Here is an 18,581-nt window from a genome sequence, read left to right on the forward strand (position 1 = left end):
CACCCTTGGCCTAGGCTGACCTGGGGATGGTCCCTAGCCTGGGCTCAGGGGCTTTCCATCAAAGTCTTGCTCCTCCAGTCAGTGGCGGACTGATGGGCTTTTTCCTGTGCTGAGCCACTGCCCAAGGATGGTCATGACTAGGCAGTTGGGACAGCTCCAGGCTCCAGCCAGCTTCAAAGGGAGTGCTGGGGACAGGCTGCAAGGGGCATCATCTACACCCCAACATCATCACTCTTGGGTCCTATCCTAGGGTCTCTCCTGTTCTTCGCTCTCACCAATGTGGGATTCCCTCTACTGGCCTCAAGTCTTCCTCCTGGGATGGGGGAGACCCTCTACCTCCGGTGGGAGCAGAGTGCGGCTGGAGCCTCCACAGCCCGAGGGCTGCTGCTCTGGGTCTCCCTTGGATCGACAGAGGCGGTGGCGGGGGTGGGTGGGTGGGGGGTAATCTTCACCTTGCCCAGGCACTTCTGTGCACACATGCGTGCGCACCGTTGCCGAGGCCGACCTCCGCTGCTGCCTTCAGCCGCACATAGACATGTTCACACTCGCACTCCCGCCTCCACGCGAGCACCCGCATGCACTTGGCCCGTGTCTCTCGGAGCCTCCGTGGGGCCCGGCAGAGGGCGCGCGAGCACGCAGTGGGCGCCGGGGCGCAGAGACCGAGTTGTCTTTGGCTCCCGGCCGGGACAGAAGTATCCTCAGCTTCCCCTGCTGCCCCCTTGCTGCCCGCCTATCAGACCAGGGCGCCCCCCGACTTTGAGCACCCACGGACCCCGGAGCCCTCGCGAAGGGGCGGAGAACCGGAACCCCGGTCCAGCCATACTTCTGGGTTCTGCAGTCGACCCCTGGGGGCCCCGGCTGGGGACCTGGCGTTGCCTGGGGCGGGGTCTCCCTTCTGACAGCAGGGTTGCTTCCGGAGCCCTCGGCCCAGCAGGGGTTGCGGCCCGAGCACATTGTGGGCGTCCCCGCGTGCCGGGCCGGGGACCCGGGGCCCGAGAGGATGGTCGGGGGCGAGGCCCGGGAGAGCTGTGGGAGCTCCGCGCGGGGACCGACACCTCAGCCCCGCCGCCCACGCGCGCACCCCGCCCTCCAGCCCTTCCGCGCGTGCGCAGCCCCGCCCCGCGCCGCGCCGCGAGCGGCCCGGTGACGTCAGGCCCCGCCCGCTCTCGGGCGCCCCCCGGCGGGCGCGCTCAGCCCGGGGCCGGCGGTCCCTTTAACTGCGCGGCCCGAGGGGGCGGCGGCGGCGGCGGGGCGCACGGACGCGGCTGGGCCTCGCACGCCCTCCCTGCCTGCGTCCCCGGGCCGTGGCGGATGGGCGGCCGCCGGCCGCGGGGCAGCAGCCGGGGCGCGAGCGGAGCGGGGGCCGGCGGGGCGGGTGGGGCCGGGGCGGCCGGGCGGGGCGCCGGGGGCCTGGTAGCGGCCGGGCCGGGAGCGGCGGGCGGGCGGCCGGGCGGGGCGCGGGCAGACAGCGGAGAGGCGCGGGAGTCCGAGCCCCGGGCCGGGCCGGGAGCGCCGCTCGGGCCCCGCGCCACCGCCGCGCCATGGCGGAGACCAAGATCATCTATCACATGGATGAAGAGGAGACGCCGTACCTGGTCAAGCTGCCCGTGGCGCCCGAGCGCGTCACGCTGGCCGACTTCAAGAATGTGCTCAGCAACCGGCCCGTGCACGCTTACAAATTCTTCTTCAAGTCCATGGACCAGGACTTCGGGTCAGTGGGCCGTGGGGGCCTGTGCGCGAGGACGGGTGTCTGCACCTGTCCGCGCCCGGCCAGGGCCTTGGGGAATCTTGGGACTGTGACCCGGACAGTGCCTCTGCTCCCCGGGGGTGCTGCGCGTCCAACCTGGCTGTGCCCTGAGCTGGGGACGCATGAGGCCCTGGCTGCCTGCTCAGGAGTCTGAGAGCGCTGGACGGTGGGGGAGGCGAGGGCTCTCATTTCTGCACCCACTCTGGGCCTGTGTGGCTGAGTCTGTCTGACTGGCGGGTGGTCAAGGTCCGTGGCCCGGGGTGAGCTGAAGTCCCGCCTTGGCACTTGTCAGATTCAGGATCCCACTGCCCCTCCTCTGTGGCGGACAGGCAGGTGCTTATAGGGCTTGACCTGGAGGGCTTGTGATTCATGGGGGCTGGGGTCAGAGGAGTGTCCGGGGGAAGGGAAGGGATGAGGGCAGGGTCCTTGCTGCCCAGTGGGTCCATTGTAGTTAGCGTGAAGGAAATGAGGTGATCCGCAATGGGCACAGATTTGTCTGTTGGAGTCTGCAGAAGTTTCCAGAGGCTCAAGACAGCCTCTCTCTGGATCCCTCCTCCAGGGTCCTGGGGATAGGGCAGAGATCAGGGATCACCGGGGACCACGGGTCGTCCCTGCACCCGCCCCTGCCTGAGGGTTGTTGTCTGTTGGGCCTCTGTTTTTGTTGGGCCACATAGTACTTGGGTTCCTGGGAGCAGCCTGGGCCGTCTGCTCACTCCGGCAGCCTCTGGGTCAGTGTCCCCATGTCCAGCCTTAGTGGTGGCTGTCTTGGCTGAGGGGACTTCCCGTTTGCACTGGGCAGGGCCTCTGGGACAGTGAGCCGGAGGCTGGCTGTTCGCTTGAAGCTCTGTCCGAGGCCTGACCCAGCACAGCCATGGGTAACTTGAGTCCCCAGCTCAGCAGTGCTGGGGGGGGGGGTGGAGTACTCAGAGGCCTCGTGGGCTGAGCAGGTGTGCCTGGCCGCCCTCAGGCAGCCTGTGTCCTTGTGTGTGACTGTGTCTTAGGACTTTGACATTGAGGCCATTTCCTGGATTCTCTGGCTTGCATGGACCCTGGGCAGCCCCAGGTCAGGTCAAGCTGGGGCCATTCAGCAGTTCTCTGGGGGGCCTGAGGGAAGTTTGGACAATTAGACTTTCTTGTTCTCCACCACCACTAGGGAGAGGCAGAGAGGGAGCGTGTGTTCTCGGAAACCCTGGGTGGGCTGGGCATGAGAGGGTAGCCTCAGATCAGGGACTGTGAAGACTACCCTGGTGAGCCTGGGCCTCCTGCCCCAACCTGCCATCCCACTGTGGGCCAGGCCTTGACTCCCCGAGCCTCTGTTCCTGGCCATAGCTGGCCACCTAGTAAGGGCAAGGGGAGTCTGGGCTGTGGCCACGGCCACCTGCCCTGGGCTGGGTCCCACTCCAATCTTTGGCCAAATAGGTGGGGGGGTTCCTGTGACTACCTCCCACTTTTCCCATGCAGGTCACAGCAAAGTTCTAGGGAAGGTCCCTGGGCCTGTGGCAGGCTGGCCCAGAGGCATCAAGCCCTGGCTTGGTGAGTGGTGGTGCAGGGAGGAGTCTGGGCCCAGCTTTTAGACTGAGGCAGAGGTTGGAGTCCCTTGCTACCAGGGCTGCCTTGCTGATCCAGGCCTGGCTAGACTTGGCACTTAGGTCATCTGCCTGCCGGTGGCCCTGGTCCCTCCATCTCTGGGCCAGGAGCTCCGGTCTCGGAAGCCACCTGCCTGTGGGCCGTGTGAGGGCTGCAGGGCAGGGGGTGGGGGCTGGGCCTGACCTAGCCTGTCTGGGTAAGTGCCCACTCTGCCCTCTGCAGCCGGTCCATCTGGGGTCAGTGCACCCAGTGGTGTCGGGAGAGTCCAGACAGGTGCCTTCGGAGTTTATGGCAGGGTGTAAGGGACTGGGAACCCCTTGCCCTGGAGCCTGCAGAGCTTCAGCCTGGGGGAGCTCTAGGGTCATGAGGCGGGGGTGGGGGGGAGGGGCAGCTGTAGGAATGGTGGGAGCTGAGGATTCCTCACTTGTGGAGGCCCCGGGGTTGGGGGGGGTCTCTTTGAGATCTCCCCTGCCATGTATGAGCTTGTTCTGCCACCTTCCTGCTCTGTGGTGGGGAGGTCTAGCGGGGGGACCCTGTGCCTCTGGGGACCCACTGGCAAGGGTTGGCCTGTGGCATGCTGTGGCCTCTGGGAGCCCTGGGGATCCCCCTGTGGCTCCCCCTCTGGCTGTGCTTGGTTCCAAGGGCCCTGCTCCGAGCAGATTCCTTGCCAGGGCGAGTCTCCGGGGGCGGCGGGCGGGCGGGGCCGGACAGCCACAAGTTTGAGGTTAACCGGGATCTCGCCAGGAATTCTGAGGTTGGGGGCACGATGCCAGTGGGGGTGCCCCTGGATGTCCACCCCTAAGGGTCGGTGGAGACTGCCTGGGAGGTCGCTCTTCTACCCGGTGAGGCCTGGCCCAGCAGGGAGCCCCAGAACTGTTTGGAGGCATTTCCCCTGGCTCCACTGAGGCCTCCCCTGCCCTGTCTCTGCCTGGAGCTCCCGGAGTTTGGGAGGCTGGCCAGAGGTGGGCGGCATCGTGCATCCCGAGGAAAGCACCTGCACCCTTGTCCTAGAGGCTCTGACACCCCCACTCCCACCTCCCGGCTGTCTTGACCTAGCTGGGCGGGGGCCTGTGGTGCCCCCCCCATTGCTCCAGGCCTGAGGTGGAAGGCAGGATGTCCTGTTGTGCTGGGTTGGGGGACTTGGGCTCCTCAGGCTGGGGTGGGGGGTTGGGGAAGGGAGCAGGGACTCTGGGCCCTGGGGGCTCATTTGTGCAGGGGTAGGGGGCGCAGAGGCTCGGGCAGCCCTGGGTGATTGGTCATCTGGAGGCCCTGGCCAGTGGACAGTCCGCCCCTGGGGAAACCAGGCAGGCCCTGTGGTGTGAGGGCTGGGGAGCTCATCTGCCTGCCTGGGGGTGAGTCAGAAAGGGCGGGGGCTTGGGAATGGCAGGGAAGGCTGGGCCACCTGGGCTGTGAAACAGGAACCAGGTGCCTGCTCAGCCTTGGTTGCTGCTGTCACTCACAGACCGTGCTCTCAGCCTGCCGGGCCCCCAGGAGGACTTGCTGCACGGGTGTCTGTCGGCTGTGGCTGGCAGAGCCCCCGGTGGTGCTAGGCCACTTCAGGTCTTCCTGTGGTGGCCCCCTCTTGCGTGACTTCAGCTGAGTCCTGGGCTGGGTCCTAGCCTGCCTGGGAAGCTCAGTTCTGTAGGGCTGTGGCGCCTGCATAAGTTGGGGCAGTAGACATGGGGTCTTCTCTTCCTGTTGGGTGTCCACCTCACTGCTACCTGTGTGGCTGGCATGTGTCTGAGGGGCTGCTGTGGGGTCCTGGCAGGGTGCCCCCTCCTGCCCTGGCCGTCTCTTCTCTCTTCTGAGGCCTGGATGGTGGGTGGTGGACCTGGGCCTCGCTCCCCTGGGGGTGTGTGGGGTACTTGCCCTGTGGAGGCCTCCTGCCACCTGTTGCTGCCCAGGACTGGCAGAGTCAAGGCGTCCGGGCTCAACAGGTCACAAGGCTGCTTCCTGCCTGTTGTCCTGGCTCCTGTTTTTCTACTGGGCCCAAGTCCCGGGTGTGGAAATCCCGCTGTGTTGGGCAGGGCTGGGCTCCAGCCGGGTAGGGCGTCGTGGAGCCTCCTGCTGCAGGCCTGGCCCTGCCTGCCCTGATCCCTGGGCCTCAAGGAGGCCACAGTGTGGGGTGCGTCTGGGCCATAGCCACTGCCTGCCCTGCCCCATGGCCCCTCCCCAGCTGCCCCTGGGAACCGTACTGGCTGCTGCTCTCCTCAGCCCTTGAATCTGACAGCTGACCCCATCCCCCACCTGTGTCTGACCACAGCATCATCAGCTTCTCTCCCAGTCAGCGTCGCCTTGGCTCTCTGTGTCCTGCCTGGGTACCTTCCCCACCCCCATGCCCACCCGACTAGGGGCAGCATCAAGACATAGGCCAGGGGCTGGTTGCTGGGCAGTATGGCTGCTGGGGCTTGCTGGCCTCTGGAGCTGGGACTTCTCAGTGGGCCCAGCAGCCCTGTACCTGGCTGTCCTTTCAGGCCTTGAGTTGGGCTGTTGCAGAGAGTGGGGTCTGCTTCTGTGTCCTTGGCCAGGTGGACTGGCTGGGAGGGCAGTGGTCTGCCCTCGGTGTGCTTTTATGGGTCTGCATGCCAACCCATCTTAACCTGTCTGTGTTCATGTGGTCTGAGTGTCCTCACGTCTGTATTGAGGCCTGCTGTGAACCAGGCCCTGTTCTGGGTTGGGGCCAGGTTTGGGGCGTGGGGGGGTGGAGGGAAGAAGCCAGATAGAGCCCTGCTGTCATGGGTCCCCACTCTGTGGGATGCACAGACACGGAGCAACGTAGATACTTGCATTATAGGGTGTTATAGGAGGTGACCCTCTGCTGCTCGAGAGCCGGGAGTTTGGACCTCCATCTGACCTGGGCCCTGGGAGGGTCTGCAGGAGGATGACAAGGGTCCCCCGGAAGGGATTGCACCAGGCAGCGGCATCCACACAGACTGACGACATCTGGGCATGTGCCTGGACACCCTGGGCTGGCATGCACCCTGGACAAGAATATGGGGAGGTGTTCCCTCCAGAGCCCACTGGTGGGAGCCGGCCCTCATGCGGGTGGTCTCGTGGCACTGTCTCCCCACAGGGTGGTGAAGGAGGAGATCTCCGACGATAACGCCAGGCTGCCCTGCTTCAATGGCCGTGTGGTCTCCTGGGTGAGTCCGTGCGATGTTGGCAGAGGGTGCTTGGCTAGGGTGGGGGCTGGGCTGGGCTGAACCCATGTGGGTGGGTGGGGGGTGGGCCTGCAGGTTGGCGGGTGTCCCTGAGCCATGGCTGTCCTCTGCAGCTGGTCCTGGCCGAGGGCGCACACTCAGATGCAGGATCTCAGAGCACTGATGGTCACACAGAGTTGCCTCCACCTCTTGAGAGAACGGGCGGCATTGGGGACTCCCGGCCTCCCTCTTTCCAGTAAGGACTGTGGGTGGGGGGCTAAGCCTGGTGGTCCTGAGGGGCCTGCTGCCTACCAGGCCTGTCGGGGGAAGGGGCAACCAACCAGGGACCCATGGTCAGTAGAAATTGGTCAGTGGAGGAGGGGTGGGCAGAGAGGCCGGGTCTGGGCAGATGAGTGGGTGGGAGAGGAGGCAAGGAGCCGGGAGGCTGTCGAAGTGTGGGTGGCCCAGCCTGCCCCAGCCCACCCCCTCTTGTGGGCACAGCCCCAATGTAGCCAGCAGCCGTGACGGAATGGACAATGAGACTGGCACGGAGTCTCTGATCAGCCATCGGCGGGAGCGAGCCCGACGCCGGAACCGCGAAGAGGGTAATGAGGTCGCACCTTAGACGTGCCTGGGCCCCCATGGTGCACCCCATGACCCTGCCTACTCCCAGTTACTGCCTCCCAACCAATGTTGGTCCCAGAGTAGAGGTCCTAGGCCTGTCTGCCCAGGATCCCAGGGGCCCGCCATCAGCCCCAAAGTCACCTGGCCGGCTCCCAGGTCAGTTGGTGCTTGAGGCCACACAGGGGACCCCACGGCCAGCTCCCCTCTTGCTGTCCCCACAGCTGCCCGGACCAACGGGCACCCAAGGGGGGACCGGCGGCGAGACCTGGGGCTGCCCCCCGACAGTGCCTCCACTGTGCTGAGCAGCGAACTAGAGTCCAGTAGCTTCATCGATTCGGATGAGGATGACAACACAAGCCGGTGCGTGGGTGTGTGTGCGGGTGTGCGTGCACAGGTGTTGCAGGGGTGTGCGTGCGGGTGTACGTGCACCGGTGTTGCAGGGGTGTGCGTGAGGGTGTGCGTGCACAGGTGTTGCAGGGGTGTGCGTGCGGGTGTGCGCACACAGGTGTTGCAGGGGTGTGCGTGCGGGTGTGCGTGCACAGGTGTTGCAGGTGTGCGTGCGGATGTGCGTGCACCGGTGTTGCAGGGGTGTGCGTGAGGGTGTGCGTGCACAGGTGTTGCAGGTGTGCGTGCGGGTGTGCGCATACAGGTGTTGCAGGGGTGTGCGTGCGGGTGTGCGTGCACCGGTGTTGCAGGGGTGTGCGTGCAGATGTACGTGCACCGGTGTTGCAGGGGTGTGCGTGCGGGTGTGCGTGCACAGGTGTTGCAGGTGTGCGTGCGGGTGTGCGCGTACAGGTGTTGCAGGGGTGTGCGTGCGGGTGTGCGTGTACAGGTGTTGCAGGGGTGTGCGTGCGGATGTACATGCACCAGTGTTGCAGGGGTGTGCGTGCGGGTGTGCATGCACAGGTGTTGCAGGGGTGTGCGTGCGGATGTACGTGCACCAGTGTTGCAGGGGTGTGCGTGCGGGTGTGCGCGCACAGGTGTTGTAGGTGTGCGTGCGGATGTGCGCGTACAGGTGTTGCAGGGGTGTGCGTGCGGATGTGCGCATACAGGTGTTGCAGGGGTGTGCGTGCGGGTGTGCACGCACAGGTGTTGCAGGGGTGTGCGTGGATGTGCGTGCACCGGTGTTGGAGGGGTGTGCGTGAGGGTGTGCGTGCACAGGTGTTGCAGGTGTGCATGGATGCATGCATCCAGATGTGTGTGAGTGTGTAACAGGTGTGCACAAGCACGCTCGTGTGAGTGTGTAACAGGTATGTGTGTACATGCGTGGGGGTGTGTGCACGCATGTGCTGGCTTACTCAGTGTCCGCGTCTCCGTTTTGCCGGAGTCGTGCTAGATGTAGCTGTGGGGTTTGCATGTGTCGTGCGTAGGGCTGTGTACAGCCCGGAGCTGAGCCTCCTGAGCAAACTTGACCCCGCTCTCTTTCCCACAACGCACCTGGCTGGGCGGCGCGGGCCCCGACACCCGTCACGTGCACTCCCTGTCTTGTGTGTGTGTCGGCCGTGCAGCCCTGGCCTGGCCCTGACCTTCATGCCCCCCCAGACTGAGCAGCTCCACGGAGCAGAGCACTTCCTCCCGGCTCATCCGGAAGCACAAGCGCCGGCGGCGGAAGCAGCGCATGCGGCAGGCGGACCGTGTAGGTGGCAGCCCGGCGCTGGGTGGGGTCTGCCCTTCTGCAGCCCCTGCCTGCGTCCCCTCACTCGCGTCCCTCCACAGGCCTCTTCCTTCAGCAGCATCACGGACTCCACCATGTCCCTGAACATTATCACCGTCACTCTCAACATGGGTGAGGCCTCACTGGGGTCCCCCACAGGGCGTGGGCCCCTGGGTGAGGCACAGCCCCTTAGCAGGCACCGCTCACCTCACCCCTGCAGAGAGGCACCACTTCCTGGGCATCAGCATCGTGGGGCAGAGCAACGAGCGGGGGGACGGCGGCATCTACATCGGCTCCATCATGAAGGGCGGGGCTGTGGCGGCTGACGGGCGCATCGAGCCGGGCGACATGCTGCTGCAGGTGCAGGGCTGCGGGGAGATGCCGGGGGGGGGGGGCCGGAGGCCGGCGCCCCCGCCCCACCGCGCTGAACCCCTCGCCCCCAGGTGAATGACATCAACTTCGAGAACATGAGCAATGATGACGCCGTGCGGGTGCTGCGGGAGATCGTGTCCCAGACGGGGTGAGGCAGGGCGGGTGGGCGGCATGTGGGGGCCCACGTGGGGCCTCGCCTGTGTGACCTGCTGTACCCCACAGGCCCATCAGCCTCACGGTGGCCAAGTGCTGGGACCCGACCCCCCGGAGCTACTTCACCATCCCGAGGGGTGAGTGACCCCCAGGGCTGCTGGGGGGGGGGAGGGCACTCACCCAGCCTGAAGGTCCTTTCCTCTGTGCCCCCGTGCTCCATCGTGCACTGCCATCCATCCGTCTGTCCCTTCATCCATTACCACGCGGCGGCCACGCAGCTGACCCGGTGCGGCCCATCGACCCCGCCGCCTGGCTGTCCCACACGGCCGCACTGACTGGAGCCCTGCCCCGCTACGGTACGAGCCCCTGCTCCAGCGCCGTCACGCGCACCAGCTCCTCCTCACTAACCAGCTCTGTGCCCGGCGCTCCACGTAAGTGGCAGCTCAGGAGAGCAGGGAACTGAGGCACCAGGGCGAGGGACCTGGCCGAAGTGCCCACCCAGTCCTGCCGCGCCACAGGGCGCACACGTGGACGGACACGGCTGACACGTGTGTGTCTGACCCAGCACCGACACAGGTGTCTGCCCTCACGCACGCCCTCCTTCCAGCTGGCTGGCTGTGTGGTGGGATTGAAAGATGCCCGGAGGGGCCAGGCCAGCCCTGGGGTCCCTCTCTCCTGGAGAGGAGAGGCAGCGCACGCATGTGACCCCCACCCGGCTTTCCTGCAGCTAACACGACTAACAGCCCTGAGCTCGCGGAGGGGGCAGGGAAGAGGCCTCTCCCCGTGGGGCTCTGGTCTGCAGGGTGGGGTTGGCCTCACCTGGCTTTGGGCCCAAGATCCTGATGAAGCATCTGCAGGGGTAGGGAGCAAAAGTTCAACCCCCCGACCCACCCCTGCTGCCTGCTCCTCCGAGGGTCCATCCTGTGGAGGGAGCGGACCCCACAGTCACCGGATAGCCTCACAGTCTGGGCTCCGTGACCACGGAGCCGGCGCAGGGCCTGGTCTCTGAGACGGGCTGCCACCGCGGGGCCCGCGGCCCAGCCGAGCCCTGTCGCTGCCCTCGGCGGCTCAGGGCTGAGGGGGGCCGTGCCTTGCAGAGCTGGAGGAGGCTCCCCTGACGGTGAAGAGTGACATGGGCGCTGTGGTGCGCGTCATGCAGCTGCCGGACTCGGGCCTGGAGATCCGTGACCGCATGTGGCTCAAGATCACCATCGCCAACGCCGTCATCGGTGAGCGGCCGCCGGCGGCTGCGGGGGGCGGGGTCGCCCCGGGCTCTGTGCCCTGACGCGTGCCTCGGGCCAGGCGCCGACGTGGTGGACTGGCTGTACGCGCACGTGGAGGGCTTCAAGGAGAGGCGCGAGGCTCGCAAGTACGCCAGCAGCATGCTGAAGCGCGGCTTCCTCCGGCACACGGTCAACAAGATCACCTTCTCGGAGCAGTGCTACTACGTCTTTGGGGACCTGTGCAGCGGTGAGTGGGGGGCTGCGGGGCGGGGGTCCCCGGAGGGCCCGCCCACACTGCCCTCACCCACCCTCCCCTCCCGCCAGCTCTCGCAGCCCTGAACCTCAACAGTGGCTCCAGTGGGGCCTCGGATCAGGACACACTGGCCCCACTGCCCCATCCGGCCGCCCCCTGGCCCTTGGGTCAGGGCTACCCCTACCAGTACCCGGGCCCCCCGCCCTGCTTCCCACCCGCATACCAGGACCCTGGCTTCAGCTACGGCAGCGGCAGTGCTGGGAGTCAGCAGAGTGAAGGTGAGAACCTGCTGGGCTCCCAGCTCCCCGCTGTCCCCGCCGCCTGGCTCTGCCCTATGTGCCCGCCCCCTCCGCCCTGTGCGCTCCTCCCTGCTCTGTGTCGAGGCCCTGGGTGAGCTCCTTCTGGAAGGGGTGAGTGGGTCAGGGGGGTGGGGAGAACCCTGCAGACTGGGGTGTGCGCGTGTGTGTGTTGGGGGTGCTCGTGTTCCAGGTGCAGCAGAAGTGAAAGGCCAGGAGATGGCATGGGGAAGGACAGCAGAGAGGTCCCGGGACACAGTGGAGACACCTGCCCCAGCACCTGCAGCCTGGCCGGGAGCCGCAGGTGGATGGTTGCACAGAACTGTGGACCCACCCTGGGATGTGTGGAGAGCTGAGCAGGAAGATCGAGGGGTGTCCCTGAGGAGGGGACTTGCTGGAGGAGTGGCCTGAGGCCAGGGGACAGAGGTCAGGCAGCCAGCCCAGTAGACCCAGACAGGGATGGGAGAGAGAGGAGAGCAGGTCAGAGGGTAGTGGTGCCCCAGGGAAAGCTGTTGCTGGGTGCCTGTGGACCCTGGACAGGCCCAGCTGGTGGCGGCATGCCCCGTAGGCGGGAACGGGTGTCCAGGCCGGGCCTGCTGTGTAACTCATGCTATCCCTTGCTTTGTGCTGAGCAAGCCTTAGACTGAAGGACTAGCGGAGTGGACCCTCCGGGCCGGTAAGCCAGGGTCCTGCCCGGCGTCCCTCTCGGCATGCTCCCAGCCAGCTGGCCTCCTCAGGCTCCCCGCTCTTCCTGGGAGCCCAGGACGGGGGCTGAGCTGAGTAGCTGGCCAGGGCCTTGGGGCTGGACGGAAGGTGGGTCTTGGGGGCGGGGGGGCCCAGGATGGCCGACGGGAGCACCGGGCACACAGGGCCTCACTCGTGCCTCAGGCTCTCAGCTGCAAGATCAGGCATTGGGGTGAGATGGGGGGCACTGAGCTGGCCCCAGAGTGTCCCTGCCTGCCTGCCACTGCTCACCCTGCCTCCCCTCTGCCCCCCGGCCTGCTGCAGCTGCTCTTGCTCCTCTGAGTGGCGCCAGCCCTGCTCTCCTGTCTGCATGGCTGCCCCCCTCCCACACCCACCCTGCTTGAGACCACCAGGTTCTGCCCCTGGTTGCCCTGGCAATGGCTAGTCGTCCTGGAAGTGACATGGCCCAACACTGACCATCTCATTCCTCTCCCCTGTCCTTGACTCCAGGAAGCAAAAGCAGTGGGTCCACCCGGAGCGCCGGCGGGAGCAGCCGGCGGGCACTGGGCCGTGAGAAGGAGCGCCGGGCGGCTGGAGCCGGGGGCAGTGGCAGCGAGTCGGACCACACAGCACCGAGTGGGGTCGGTGGCAGCGGCTGGCGGGAGCGCCCGGCTAGTCAGCTCAGCCGGGGCAGCAGCCCACACAGCCAGGCCTCGGCTGCTGCCCCGGGGCTTCCCCCATTGTATCCCTTAACAAAGGCGTACTCGGTGGTGGGGGGGCCGCCTGGGGGGCCGCCCGTCCGGGAGCTGGCTGCTGTTCCCCCAGAGCTGACGGGAAGCCGCCAGTCCTTCCAGAAGGCCATGGGAAACCCCTGTGAATTTTTCGTTGACATCATGTGACTGAGGAGAGAGTGCCTTCAAGCTCGGCCCCACGGTGGGGGAGCTGGTGGTCCTGCAGGAGGGAACTGCCTCTGGAGCTTGTGTGGGCTTGCCTTATTGGTGGCTGTCCCGGGTCAAGCCAGCCTGGGCTTCCATGCACACAAGGGGCCAGGTCAGGGGGCCTGGGCCTGGACGGAGAGTGGGAGCAGGCTGGGCGAGGGACTGAAGGCAGCCCAGACCTCCATGATCTGAATCTGGCAGTCCGTCCATTCCTATTTGGAGTAGCTTGTGTCCATGCAGACCCTGTGCCCTTGGGGTGTGCCTCAGGGACCCCCACTTGCCTACAGAGCTGTGCCCAGGGCCCCAGACTAAGCTGAGATGTGGCTGCTGGGCCTGGGCCCCCTCTGGCCCAAGTCACAGGCCCCACCACTCTTGCATGGGCTGGGTTGGCCCTTCTTGAAGGTGGAATCAGAGCCCCCAGGTCCCTCTGTGGATGCCCGGGGTAGGGATCTAATTTATTTATTTATTGCCTGGCCTGTGTGCTCTGGGGAAAGTGGTGGCCACGTCTGCTGCCCCCCCCCCACCGGGCTTCAGACTGAATGCAGGGACACAGGTCCTGTCTGAAAGTGGGAGGGTTGGTGAGGGGGAGATGGGAGGGGGAATGTGTTTTAGCTGGTGGTGGTGGGATGTGACTCTGAGGGGCAAGGGGCCGGATGCACACAGCTGCTGCAGGGGCAGGGTGTGGGGAAGAGGGGGTAGCCAGCCTACTCCGTGCTGTCCTCGGGTGACTGCCCACCCACTCACGCCGCTTCCTTCCTGGCGTTTCTGGCCTGCACACGTCTGCGCTGTAGATACCGTATCAAGTCGGAGTATCCGTCCAGATAGTTAATAGAGCTGCTTCTGTGTAAATGCTATTTTAAAGACTAAAAAGCATTTAATTTTATGGGACTGACGTGTGGCCTGTGTCTCTTCTGCTGGGGCACCTTAGAAGGCTGAGGTGTGGGGGCTTGTCCAGCCTCCCCAGGGCCTGGCTGAGAGCTGACCGAGGACTGGCCAGGTGCTGTCTTCTGAGTCCCTGGTCAGCGCCAGGTCTCTGTCCCCGGTGCTGGCTGCCAGCAGGGTCCTGGCGGCTGGTCTTCTGTCCGTGGTGCTAGCTCCTGGATCCAGGGGTCTTGGCTATGGTGCTGGCCTTGGTGCTGACCCCCGGGCTCTGTCCACGGTGCTGGTGGCCACCTGACCCTATTTTACCCACTCGGGCCGGGCCATGGAGAGAGGGGGAGGTTGGGTGTGCGCCCCTGCCCTGCTCACCATTCCTGTCCCACTCTGGGGCCCATGGTCAGTCACATGCCCCTGCAGAAGGGTCAGAACAGCTCCAGCCCACCCACCAACCTCCCATCCCCGTGATGCTTGGACGGAGTGCTGGCTGGAGGCTCCAGGCTGGGCCTGGCCAGGCAAGTAATGCTCAGCTTGGAGTTCAAGTGATCTGGCTGGGGGCTTTCCTGAGCTCTTGGTGTGAACTACATGAGCCCCGAGGAACCTTTTAATGGGCCTCTTTCTGGAATAGTGGGGCTGGATCACCTGGGTAGGCCCTGGCCAGGGCTTGGCTAGGACAGATACAGAGCTTCTCTGGGGCCCAGGTGGGTGCTGAGGCCCTCCGTGAATGCTGCAGGCCCAAGGATCGCTGTGGCGTTAAGGTCAGCAGTCAGCCTGCAGTCAGGATCTAGAGCTGGGGGCGGGCTCAGCAGCTGGGGTACAGTCTGGGGTTGCTTCATAGGAACTCTCAACTAAGTCTGGGTTCACTGGGGTGAGGTCACTGGGTCAGGGGTCACTTGCTTTTGCCCTGAGTCTCCTTCCCCCCAGTACCACTGCTGCCCTGTCCTCTGGCATCATCTCCCAGGAAGAACTCAGGGGTGTTGAGCTCCGGCCGCCACAGCAGCAGGTAGCACTTGGGCAGGTGGAAGGTGGCCAGGATGCCCAGGGCACAGAGGAGGGTGGCGCCCATCTGCACCGTGGGCTGGTAGACCACATGCACATTGGCAAAGAGGGGCACGAAGGAGATCCAGGTGATGAAGTAGGCTAGCATGGCAAAAGTGAGGCCACGGGCGCCATTGTAGTGGCCTGGCCAGCTCTGCACCAAGAAAGTGCCCAGGAAGCAGAGGAAGGCCAGCACGGCATTGGTGGCATGCACCAGGCCGAAGCTGATCCAGGAGCGCACGCGGCAGTGCACCAGCGCCTCTGTGGGCAGCACCCACCAGTCCGTCACCACCTCTGGTGGGAAGACCACCAGGTACCAGGCACATAATGCTGCTTCCGCCAGCAGAGCAAGCAGCACCACCAGCCAGGCCCAGGGCCCCTGCAGGCAGCCACGCAGTTGCTCTGCCCAGCTTGGTGGCAGCTCTGAACCCACGAATATCTGGGCTGCTTGCAGGAAAAGCGTGCTCAGGCAGCCAGTGAGTGGAAGGTGGAGCAGTGGCTGCTGGGCCAGGCAGCTGGCCGGGCCCGGCTGGCCAGGGAACAGGAGGACGCTGAGGCAGACAAGGCCCAGGCAGGCCAGGCCAAAGCAGGCCCGTGGCCCACCTGAGGCCCGCACCAGTGGGCTGTCCCAGTGCCGGATGAAGAGCCCCAGGGCCGCCAGCACCAGGCCCAGCGCCAGACCCAGAAGTATAAGCAGTACCAGCACGGCTGGCTCCTGCCATGCCAGGAATGTGGGCCTGCGGGGAAAGCAGCGTGTGCTCCGGTCCGGGGACCACTGGTTCTGGTCACACTGGGTGCAGAGGAGGTCATCTGTGGTAGGAGGAAAGAGGGGGCATGGGTGGGGGGGTGCAGGCTCCTCGGCCTCACTCCCACCCTGTATAGGCCTCGGAGAGGTGCTCACCTGGGCTGCGCTGATAGCTGCCGGCCTTGCAGTCCACGCAGTCATAACAGCAGGAGTGGAAGCCCTTCACTCGGCGTACCTGGCCCTCCCTGCACTGCCGGGAGCACTGGGACACGGGCGGCTGGCACGGGGCCTTGGGGCTCAGGCCGTGCTCGGCTGGATGCACCCGCCCAGACCTGGGGGTGGTCCCCCACTCCCTCCCCCCGCCCCAGGCAGAGCCAAGCTCGTTCCTGGCCGAATGCTGCTGCGCCTCTGGGGCCGTGCGGCCTGGGGCTCTCACCTGGTTCCCTGGCGTGTGCCAGGACAGCTGGGAGTGCCAGAGCTTCAGGCGGCCATCGAAGGCTCCTACGGTGCGCAACTCGGGCGTCGGGTCCTGCCACACCCACAGCTTCAGGTCATAATCCATGTGCACGTTCCCACTGGCATCGAACCGCAGCAGCCGGCCGCGGGCGCGGAAACTTGTGTTGTACATGTTCTCCAGGAGCTGGGGGACGGGTCGGAGCCAGTGGGGGGGCTGGGCAAGTAGCCGCCTCTAGCCCCGAACCCCCGCTGAAATTCCTTCTCAGGAGTGCCGGGGGCTCCCCACCCTCACCTGCCAGGGCAGCACAGGCTCCCGCGAGGGGCAGCCTGACGCATTGCAGAGCAGCGTGTTGTGGAGGGCCTGGGCCACGCCATACACGGCCGCGTAGGCAGCAAAGGTCCGGTGGTGCAGCAGCCCCGCAGATACGTTCTCTAGCGTGATGTGGTCGCACTGGGGGCAGCGTGGGCCCACCACGTGCTCCTCCAGGCCTGGCTGTTCAGCATCCAGCGAGGCACAGAAGGCGGGGTCGGCAGCCAGGGCCAGGCAGGTCCGCACGTAGGACGAGAACTCGGGCATCAGGGCGCCCTGCTGCAGGAAGCCGAGCACAGTGCCCACCTCGGCCATGCCGGGCAGCGTCATGACCAGGTCCGAGGTCAGCCAGGCCTCACTGGCCACCCACACCTTGGGCGAGAGCCTGCAGTGGATGCTGTAGCTGAAGAGGGTGCGGGCAGCGCGGGCGGAGGCGAACAGCACCACCACCTGCACGCTGCTCTGGTTCACCTGGTGCAGCAGGCCCTGGACGGTGCCCAGCCGCAGGCTGCCCGCGCGCGGCAGCGGCACCAGGCCCTCGTGCGCGATGCAGATGCCCCTCGTGTTGGCCAGGCTGGAGAAGAGGCTCAGGCCCTGCCGGCCGTACTCGTCGTCGCTGCCCACCGCGGCCACCCAGTTCCAGCCGAGCTCCTGCAGCAGCTCCACCATCGCCATGGCCTGCACGCGGTCGCTGGGCACCGTGCGGAAGAAGGACGGGAAGATCTCCCGGTTGCTCAGCCGGTCGGTGCTGGCACCATAGCTGACCTGCAGCGACCGGGAGGCAGCTCCTCACGTGGGGGCTCCTGCGGGCAGGGCCGGTGGGGGCGGGTGACCCGGTGGGGTGGGGGGCGCACCTGAGGCATGAGGAAGAAGCTGAAGAACTTGCCCGTGATGAGGGCGAGCTCGGACGAGTGGGGTCCGATGACAGCCAGCACGCGGGGCTGGTACTGCGTGTAATTGCAGTAGGCGGCAATGTCGCAGCTGCCCGCTTTGGCCATGAACATGAGGCTGGGCTTCATGGCCACCACGGGCTCTGAACACGTGTCAAAGAGGTCGTAGCCCAGGTGCAGCCCCGGCAGCAGGGCAGACCCATTGTTGATCTCCTCCACAGCCATCTTCATGGCCAGCGCCCAGAGCAGGCCAAGGGCTGAGAACCTGGTGCCACACAGGGCTGAGGGTGGCCGATGCCTCGTCCCCACTCAGGAGCACCCCAGACCTGAGCCACCCCCACCCTCGTCACCCCTTGCTCCCTACCCCCGCACTCCTACCTGGTGCACACGGTGGCATTGGGCTGTGTCCTGTCGCCGAGACCCGCATCCTCGGCCAAGCCCAGGGGGAAGAGCCCACCCAGCACGTAGTCCCCTTGCATCCTGAGCTGCCGGGATAAGCACAATGGGGCGCCTGCTCCGAGGCCCACGAGAGCCATGAGGCCCAGGAGAGTCAGGCCTCGCATGGCAGGTGGCAGCTTCCAGCAGGGATGGCAAATGAGAGAACCAGGTGGGGGCCCTGATATGATGACTTGGGGCAGGGGAGGGCCAAGGATTTGCCTAGCAAAATCCTCACTTGTCCTCACCTGCCAAGCCCAGGGGCCCCTGGGGACACCCTCGTTTCCCTAGGCCCCATAGGTCTGTGTTCCTTGGACTCTTATCCTGATGCCACCCACCAGGCTCTCTGGCTGACAGTGACGTGGGCAGGTAGGCTGAGCAACCACTGACCATGACCTTGTTACCTGCCTGTGTCCACGTCCCTCTGCAACCACCCCGTTCCTGGACAGGAGGAGCGACACTCAGGACTTCCCTGCCAGAGGGTCCTGGGGTCTCCAGCTGCCTGTGGGAGGTACCAGTGCCCCGAGGAGTGGGTACAGAAACACCTCTCCCAGCCCTGGGGAGGACTGTTAGGAGTCGGGGGTTGGGGGCAGGGGGTGGGCTGCAGGGGTGGCTCCACCTGCAGGTTCAGGGGCAGCCAGCCAGCCTGCTCTCCATCCTGTGGCTGGGGTGGGGAGGGCTCCAGGGTAGGGCTGTGGCCGCTCAGCTTGTCTGAGAACAGTGCAACTTAAAGGTCTGGGCTGTTGCTCTGCTGGGTGTCTGAGGCCTGGAAACTTCAGGGACCCTGAGCCTGGTTCTGCCCACACCCTGCCTGGGCTCTTGACACAGCAGGTGCCTCCCTCCGGGGACAGAGGGCACAGCTGGGCCTGCGGGACAGTGTATGCAAACGAGGCAGGAAAGGCTGTAACCAAATGGGCCTCTGAGGCTGGGTCAACACTGGGTATGTGCAGGTCAGCCCCGATGGACGTGCCAGCAGTTTCTCCTTAGCCTCTGGGTGCCCCGGGCACCTGACACGAGGCTCAGGTGTCGGGGTGCCCATGAGGCACTCAGAGGAACCGGGGGAGGCTACTGATACCCCTGGAGTGGAGGAGCTCCGGGTGGTCTCAACCCTGGCTGGGGCCTGGCAGACGTTTCTAGTGGATGGTCTAGGATCCGATCCT

General features: G+C 65.8%; 2 protein-coding genes across 10 annotated transcripts; one reads left to right on the forward strand and one right to left on the reverse strand.

Moving 5' to 3' along the window:
• The first annotated feature begins 1,186 nt into the window (after nucleotides 1-1,186).
• DVL1 (dishevelled segment polarity protein 1) lies at nucleotides 1,187-13,559 on the forward strand. 9 transcript variants are annotated; one of them, XM_045803408.2, is made up of 17 exons: nucleotides 1,188-1,711; nucleotides 6,408-6,477; nucleotides 6,609-6,730; nucleotides 6,976-7,079; nucleotides 7,320-7,458; nucleotides 8,641-8,734; nucleotides 8,815-8,884; nucleotides 8,973-9,112; nucleotides 9,196-9,272; nucleotides 9,347-9,414; nucleotides 9,469-9,708; nucleotides 10,375-10,506; nucleotides 10,580-10,747; nucleotides 10,825-11,031; nucleotides 11,243-11,353; nucleotides 11,686-11,725; nucleotides 12,244-12,381. In XM_045803408.2, exons 1-16 carry the CDS (start codon nucleotides 1,542-1,544, stop codon nucleotides 11,694-11,696), a joined length of 1,923 nt encoding a protein of 640 aa, XP_045659364.1. In that variant the 5' UTR covers nucleotides 1,188-1,541; the 3' UTR covers nucleotides 11,697-11,725; nucleotides 12,244-12,381. The 9 variants fall into 9 exon arrangements, with proteins under 9 accessions (XP_045659363.1, XP_045659364.1, XP_045659365.1 ...); XM_045803409.2 differs by lacking the exon at nucleotides 11,243-11,353 and having other exon boundaries at nucleotides 1,189-1,711; XM_045803407.2 differs by lacking the exons at nucleotides 11,686-11,725; nucleotides 12,244-12,381 and having other exon boundaries at nucleotides 1,187-1,711; nucleotides 11,243-11,675.
• On the reverse strand, nucleotides 13,553-17,998 carry TAS1R3 (taste 1 receptor member 3). Its single transcript, XM_045803411.2, has 6 exons — nucleotides 17,365-17,998; nucleotides 16,951-17,251; nucleotides 16,079-16,861; nucleotides 15,767-15,970; nucleotides 15,487-15,607; nucleotides 13,553-15,395 (listed from the first exon to the last, which is right to left on the reverse strand). Exons 1-6 carry the CDS (start codon nucleotides 17,547-17,549, stop codon nucleotides 14,437-14,439), a joined length of 2,553 nt encoding a protein of 850 aa, XP_045659367.2. The 5' UTR covers nucleotides 17,550-17,998; the 3' UTR covers nucleotides 13,553-14,436.
• Nucleotides 17,999-18,581: the final 583 nt, after the last annotated feature.

Source organism: Ursus americanus, chromosome 33 (genome assembly GCF_024610735.1).
Source record: "Ursus americanus isolate L20-20 chromosome 33, mUrsAme1.1.p, whole genome shotgun sequence".
NCBI classification, from domain to species: Eukaryota; Metazoa; Chordata; class Mammalia; order Carnivora; family Ursidae; genus Ursus; species Ursus americanus.